General features: G+C 42.3%; 1 protein-coding gene across 1 annotated transcript in view; it reads left to right on the forward strand.

Moving 5' to 3' along the window:
- Positions 1-5,812, forward strand: part of LOC118411850 (alpha-(1,3)-fucosyltransferase 11-like) — a 6,725-nt gene extending 913 nt beyond the window's left edge. Inside the window, exons 2-7 of the mRNA XM_035814338.1 lie at positions 453-589; positions 1,202-1,442; positions 1,869-2,026; positions 3,020-3,115; positions 3,764-3,916; positions 5,502-5,812. Of these exons, the coding sequence (XP_035670231.1) occupies positions 453-589; positions 1,202-1,442; positions 1,869-2,026; positions 3,020-3,115; positions 3,764-3,916; positions 5,502-5,640 (924 nt within the window). The 3' untranslated portion in view covers positions 5,641-5,812. The remainder of the gene's footprint in view (positions 1-452; positions 590-1,201; positions 1,443-1,868; positions 2,027-3,019; positions 3,116-3,763; positions 3,917-5,501) is intronic.
- The last annotated feature ends 2,074 nt before the right edge of the window (positions 5,813-7,886 follow it).

The following is a 7,886-nucleotide window of genomic DNA, read 5'->3' on the forward strand; positions in this document are numbered from 1 at the left end:
CCATACAACCCTCGTTTGTGTGTCTGTGTATGGATAGCATACTAATTATTACTCTCCAAGCAGAGGTCGAATCGCGCAGACTACTATATCTGCGCGATTCGACCTCTGCTTGGAGAGTAACTAATTATACTACTAGTATAACTCTAGATATTGTGAATTGATCAACATATGAATTTGGCTGGGGTTGGGAAAGGTTAAGTTCGATAATGGGCCTCCTACTAGTTACTTTCAGCATTTAACTGCAGCAGAACTCAGGACTGGTGATGATTGTCCCTGATTGTACTTAAATGAACTTTCCCCAGCACCTCCCAGCGCTGTCCCCCTGACCATGTGTTAATGAATTTTCCCCAACACCTCCCGGCGCTGTCCACCCCTGATTGTGTGTTAATGAACTTTCCCCAGCACCTCCCGGCGCTGTCGTCCCTGACCATGTGTTAATGAACTTTCCCCAGCACCTCCCAGCGCTGTCGTACCTGACCAGTCGGCAGCCGGTGCCGCTCCATGAGAAGAACCAGCTGCGGGAGACGGCAGGCCTCGCCCCGGTGGCCTACATCCAGAGCCACTGCGGAGTCGCATCCGACAGAGACAGGTCAGGCTCAAACCCCCGCTTACACAGTGGACTAGTCCTGACTCATGTTCTTTTTTCTGGCCACAACATTTTGATTTGATTATATGGATGACATCCAGGTGCTCGCATCAATTTTCAGCCATTCAAAAAAAATAACCAAATTTTCAACCATACTGTAATTGTAAATGATACTCTGACAGAGTGGAACTTTAACCTTTACTGTGTAACCTTTAACCCTGCACCAATGTTCCCCAGCTATGTCCTGGAGTTGATGAAACATGTAAAAGTGGACTCCCTGGGGAAGTGTCTCCACAACAAGGACCTTTGACCTGACAGAGTTGACCTTTAACCTTTAACCCTGTACCATGTTCCCCAGCTATGTTCAGGGGCTGATGAAACATGTAAAGGTGGTTTCCCTGGGGAAGTGTCTCCACAACAAGGACCTTGACCTGACAGTATGAACCCTAACCTTTAACCCTGTACCATGTTCCCAGCTATGTTCAGGAGTTGATGAAGCATGTGAAGGTGGACTCCCTGGGGAAGTGTCTCCACAACAAGGACCTTGACCTGACAGTATGAACCCTAACCTTTAACCCTGGTTCTTTAACCTTTAACCCTGTACTGTATCCCCAGCTATGTGCAGGAGCTTATGAAGCATGTGAAGGTGGACTCCCTGGGAAAGTGTCTCCACAACAAGGACCTGCCCGAGGAACTGGTCAGCACCCTGACCATGGAAGAGGACGGGTTCCTCAGTGTCATTGCCAAGTACAAGTTCCACATCGCCTTTGAGAACGGCCTCTGCAGGGACTACATGACGGAGAAGCTGTTCCGCCCGCTCCACCTGGGTGTGGTGCCCATCTACTGGGGCTCGGAGGTTTGTTTGTTTATTTGTTTCTTAGGTTGGAATATGCAGGCACTTTGCACGACTTTCCTCACCTCACTCAGGTGAAAATGAGTACCTAGCTTCTGCTAGGGACGTCCCATGGATAGGATGTTTAAAAAAGCTTGAATGGGGGTCCCATGTTTGGGGAGAGCTACACCCCAAGCACGTTAAAGAACCCACCACACTTTCCAAAAAGGTAGGGGCATGCCCCGGTGTGCGATGGGACAAATTCCTCTGTCTAGAGTTAAGTTCGTGAGTTACTACAATCATCCGGATGGAGGCCTGGCGAACCTCTGTCTTGTATCAGCCATACTGTGATTACATCACTCACCTGGACTCCAGGAAGAATAGCCACGTATCAGTCATTAAATGGATATCTGAATTGAACCAAACCAAACCAAACCTTGCCCCCTTCAGGCTGCCAAAGACTGGACGCCAAACGACCACAGCGTCATCCTGAAAGACGACTTCGCGTCTCCTAAGGAGCTGGCAGACTTCATCAACTTCCTGGACCAGAATGACGAGGAGTACCTGAAGTTCCTGGAGTACAGGAAGCCTGATGGGATCACAAACAGGTGAGTGAAACCTGTATTTAGCACATACCTTTGCATAGCGGTCACTTTTTGTCGGCCTCTTGGATTTTTCCCATTGACCTAAGCACTAAGAAATAGCCTACAAAGCAGTACTAGTGGTATGCATATCTTTCCTTTAGAATCACCTTTAGAAATACTTGAACTGTTAGTCTAAAAAGAATTTACAGTGCAATGAATATGTGAATAAAGATCATTGGATACTGAATTCATTGCTTTTAGTCATCAATCAGCATTTCTTCTAAACCTGTCCTGAAAGTATAGACAGGTTAAAATGTAGTATACATGTGCCCGGCCTGCCCACCCTCCAGTCGTGACGCGAGGATGCAGCCGTCAAACTATTCAGACAAATGTTGGATGCTGAGCATCCCCTACATGACCTGGTCCCAGCTTCCAGATCAACTGCTACGGGACGATCACTAAGAAACAAAAACACTATCTCCATCCCCCCAGCTAGAACTAAAAGACTCCAGAACTCCTTCCTGCACAAAGCCATCAAGTTGTACAATAAGACTACAGACACTTAGCTTGTAATGATGGTGGTAATGATGGCACTCAATTGTTAGAGTTGTATACTTTTTTGTGTAATTTTATATTGTTCTTATGTATATATGCGGACGGAGCAGGCCATATGTTTGTTGTACATTCCAACGCCATTCAGGCTACCACAATGTGTATGTCTGTTATGTTGTGAATCAATAAAGGAAATGAAATGTGCATAGCCCAGTGGTAATCAGCTGCCATGACTCAGGAACTAGAAGTTGTGAGTTTGATTCCTACTGTCACGGTGTCACTCAGCTGACATGCATGTTGATTGGCAGGGTTATAGAACGGGGTGTTAGGGTGGTTCCCTGTTCATTGTACTGCAAAAACTATACACAGTACCTGTCTTCTCTGTCATGACCAGTAGAATAATTATGCTCGTCAGCAAGCTACCTGAACTGGTTTTGAAATCACTTTCACTTTCTTTAATGACAGGCTGCTTGTGGAGGAGATGGAGAAGAGGCCGTGGGGACCGGGTACCATGAACGAACCCAACTTCATCAACGGCTTCGAGTGCCACGTTTGCGACAGGTGGGTTTGTTTGAGCCTCAGATTCTAGGACTGGTGATCATAAGTACAGGTTTGACAGATTAATGCATGTAGCAGAAATCGTCTGACATCTTTGCCTCACATTCTATGGTCCTGACTCGGAGGTAATCAAAAGAACTGTAGTGTAACAGTTTTAATTGTATCTTTGATGACATAAAGACTACCTTTCTATTGTGTAAGAGAGTATACAGTAGTCATCACATTGGCATAGATCACTGGTCCTTATGTAGAGGTGGCGACTTGAAAATGTACAGGTTTGACTGTGATGTAGTATTGTTATTGGGAGGGCCGACTACTCACTCTTTGCAGCCAGGGGCTGAATTGCGAGGAGCTTACAATAGGCGGGGCTTAATCGTAAGGGTCTGGAGCGAGCTGCCATTCGGCGCCACTCAGGTGACCTCAATACGACAGTAATTGCCCCAGGTGCGGCCAAGGAACTGTAGGTTTTGAACCGCTCACACTGCACCATCGCACATGTGGCGGGTTCTTTTACGTGCCCGGGTATGGCTCTCCCCAAACACAGGACCTCCATTTAACGTCCTATCCGAGGGACGATGTAGTAGTGCATACTAGTAGTAGTGCATTTGTTACTGTACAATGTACATATACTGCCTGCCCTGTATGTTCCAGGATAGTGGAGAGGCTACAGGCTGAAAGGCTGCATGAAGACAACCCGTGGGGCAATGCTCTACTACCACCCAGGCTGGGTCAGTACAACCACATGGGGTGCCCCCAACCCACCCGGGCTGTCGACACCGAGGACACGTCTGCAACTGGCAAGGAGTACGTATGGCTTTCTGAACTTTCACCCTTTCACTTTATTTTTTTGTTCTTTCTTGGTGAGGTTGTGTTGGGCAACTGCAGAGTGTCTGGATAAAGAAACTCTAATTACAGAACCATTGCTTTATTCACACAGGGCCTAGGAAAAAAAATGTTGTGTTTCCTGTTTCAGTCCTGAAAAAAATAGGGTCGGTAGGTAGGGATTATCTTTTTTTTTTCTTGTATTTTTTTTTAGACTGGCCAAAATTCTAGTGATACATATTTACAATACAGTTGAACAAAGTAAACTGAAATGCATGAGGACACTTGTCTTTCAATGTCAAACTTTAATTTTGTGCATGATAGATACATTTATCCTTCATTAGATGGGACAAGCAGTGTTTTACTTCAATAGGAAGCAGGCTAAATAAAAATTCTAACTGGAAGCTATGTGACTCCACTGCCCACCCAAAAAAAAAAGTGTAGGGTCGGCAGGTTTTTTTAGGGTAGGTAGGGAAACAGGAAACACAACATTTTTTTTCCTAGGCCCACGCATTTTGGTGACCATCTGTCATCATCTTAAGGACAAAACTGACTGGTTCACATTTGTACTGCAGGACAGGTGTCGCTACTCACAGTTCAGATGCGGTCACAAACATAAGTATTTACAATGTACATTGTATACAGACAGTGCTTTAGTGTTGTTGGTACATTGATGAAAATAAAGCAATGGTTGTGTAAAAAGAGTCTATTTTATCCAAGGATGTACCAACCTGATTAAACTTAGTTATTCACAGATATCATATAGGGTTACTGATGATTTGTTACGGATGGTTGATTTGTTGAAGGTTGATGTTACAGATGGTTTTTGTTACAGCTGCTACAATAGTTGCTATCACAGGTGTTAATGATAATGCAGATGTTTGATGATTATAAGGATGATTGATGTATTGCAGATGGCTGCTGATTGATGCAGATGGTATATGACTAATGTTATCGCAGATGGCAGGAGTATAAGGTTACAGATGGTTGATGCTGCAGATGGTTATGCTATGCTGAATGCTAATGATTTTGCAGATGTTTGGGAATTGATGGATGGTATATTGCATATGGCTGCAGATGGTTTATGACTGATGTTATTGCAGATGACAGAAGTATAAGGTTGATGTTACAGATAGTTGATGCTGCAGAATGTTAGTGATCTTGCAGATGTTTGGCAATTTAAAGGATGATTGAAATATTGCAGATAGCTGCTGATTGATGCAGATGGTTATTATGACTGATGTTATTGCAGATGGCAGGAGTATAAGGTTACAGATGGTTGATGCTGCAGATGGTTTTTGTTACAGCTGCTACAAATAGTTGCTATGCTGAATGCTAATGATTTTGCAGATGTTTGGGAATTGATGGATGGTATATTGCAGATGGCTGCAGATGGTTTATGACTGATGCTATGGCAGATGACAGGAGTATAAGGTTGATGTTACAGATAGTTGATGCTGCAGAATGTTAGTGATCTTGCAGATGTTTGGCAATTTAAAGGATGATTGAAATATTGCAAATAGCTGCTGATTGTCGCAGATGGTAAATATGACTGATGTTATTGCAGATGGCAGGAGTATGACTGGACGAACGACTTCTGGGGTTCGTGGGACATGGCGCAGGCGCTGAAGCGGATGGTTCAGGTCGGGGAGAAGGATGCGGGGAAACTGTTTGAGTATGTAGAGGAGATGCATGGCAGGCATTGATGTACGGTTTCTACATCGTTCAAGCTTTATGTTTGACTTTTATATAATACAGATCTTTATTTATATGGAAAAGTCTGCCACAGGACATTCAGTTAAGGTGCACTCTCACTGCACTTATGTCAAGCTTGCATCACTGGGGGGTTTGAAAGATACTCGACCAATTTCAGAAATAAAGAACAAATTTCTTACTTTTTGTGTATCTTGTCGTCCTGTAAGTCATACTTTTACATATTACGCAATATCTATAATCTAAAAAATGGGAGAAAATAACAAAACAGTGACACAGTGAACGAACCCTGCAGTGACGCAAGCTTGATGCTTTTAGCTAGCAAGTACAAGTTCAGACGGGAGCTTCCTATGTTTGCAAGTAGGTAATTGTACTATATATTTTCTAAATACCAGCCGTTTGAATTTCACGTAAATTGTACGTATGTATGTTTTAATGTGCCAAAGACCAGGAAGACTAGCTACCTACCAAATCATGTATGATAGCTAATGAATGAAGTATCCAGTTGTCAGAGATAAATCATGAGGGGCCAAAGTTTAGCCAGTCACAAGTTTTGACTGTAAAAAGAACTTGCCAAGTTTTGCCAAAACCAATTCCACTGCTCTGAGTTACTGTTGGAGCCATTAATGCATTCCAGTTTTAAAATTATGTTTCTAGGGGTAGAGAAATTATATGGAAGTTGAATGCTAGATAGATCTGTCTACTTTCATTGTTTATGTTTTACATGTAGATTACTTTGTTGCATTCTGAATTTTTCTAGTATATATTTAGCTATATATACAGTCATCTATATATTTTATATATGTGGATATTTGAATATTTTATATATAGTCAAGTAAAGCCTAGAAATGTTGCTAGTGTGGACACTGGCAATCATGCATTTTGTACTATCATGTTCCTGAAAAATATGCCTTTCCTACTGTATATTTTCACTTCACAAATAGCAATAGATACATGTATATGGCAGCTGCATTGTTATATTCTGAGGAACATTTTGAATGTGTGCCAAAAATTTACCTGACCAGCCTGAATGATAATTATACATGGATGGCAATATTCTTCACAATTGGATTTGAATGGTTTTGACTAATGGCTGTCAAGATATTTAATAAATTGAAGGCCAGAGGTTTTCATGATTGAATAAGGGTCCAAACAAGCAAACATATGACTTATTATTTTTATATGAACATTAACACAAACCCAAAACATCACTCCGCACACTTGAAGTACAATTTTCCAGCATGTTTTAATTTAAAGCTTCCTTTCTTCCATATTTCACAAAATACAAATGCTGGTCCAACATTTACAAACCGAAATATCGACAATTTGATAGCACAAGATTGTGGAAAACCTCACATACATTCATTCCTTACAAAAACAGGCATTGCCGCAGCAAAAAGTATGGCAAGAGAAATCCGCCCTCCCCCAGCTATATTTTGCCCAACCACATAGAATGGATTTGTGAATACTTTCATTAGGTTGGTGAACGACTAATAACCGTTGCACCCTTCCAAAGCTCAGGTCAACAGTAGAAACTCTGGGGAAACAAGAGTTTTTTCCCTAGTCAGAGGGTTCCTAATGTTTTCTTTGGAGGATATATATCCGAAAGCTTTCCTTATGGTCAATTAGAAACTGTGATTCCAATGTGTTTCTCATGAGTTTCACGGTAATCAATCACTCCTAGGAGGAGAGCATAGAAGACAACAGACTGGGAGGACCTTGTGTGTCTGTGGGTGGAGCAATTGGTCATGGATATTAGCTATGCTTTCCATTAGGTTTCACATATGTATCCTTCAGTCACACATTAAAATCACAATAGAAAATTGTCCCAGTATGTGTCTACTGTATGACTGAGCTTTGCGAGGGCGTCCACAAATTTTTAACGAGCAAATTTTTCCATGACCGCCTGTCATCTTCTTAAGGGGAAAAATGACTGCGTCACTTTGCACTGTTCACTATTGCTGCCACTGGTTACAATGCAGTCAATGTGTTGGAGACTGCAGTGTTAGTAGCGCCACCTACTTGCAGTACAGAGTTAACCAGCCATTATATGCAGTGAAGGTCTGGTGGTCATCGGAATGTGCACCAGGGTTCTTAAAAATATGTGTAGTTGTGAATGAAGATATTTGTTTTAATTGACATAATATTGAATCATGTTTACCTCATGCCAAATTTCCAACTCTAAAACATCTGAGAGCCAGGAAAATGGTCTATTGTGCCTCTAAACATACTTTTTACC

Source organism: Branchiostoma floridae, chromosome 3, assembly GCF_000003815.2.
Source record: "Branchiostoma floridae strain S238N-H82 chromosome 3, Bfl_VNyyK, whole genome shotgun sequence".
Taxonomy (NCBI): Eukaryota; Metazoa; Chordata; class Leptocardii; order Amphioxiformes; family Branchiostomatidae; genus Branchiostoma; species Branchiostoma floridae.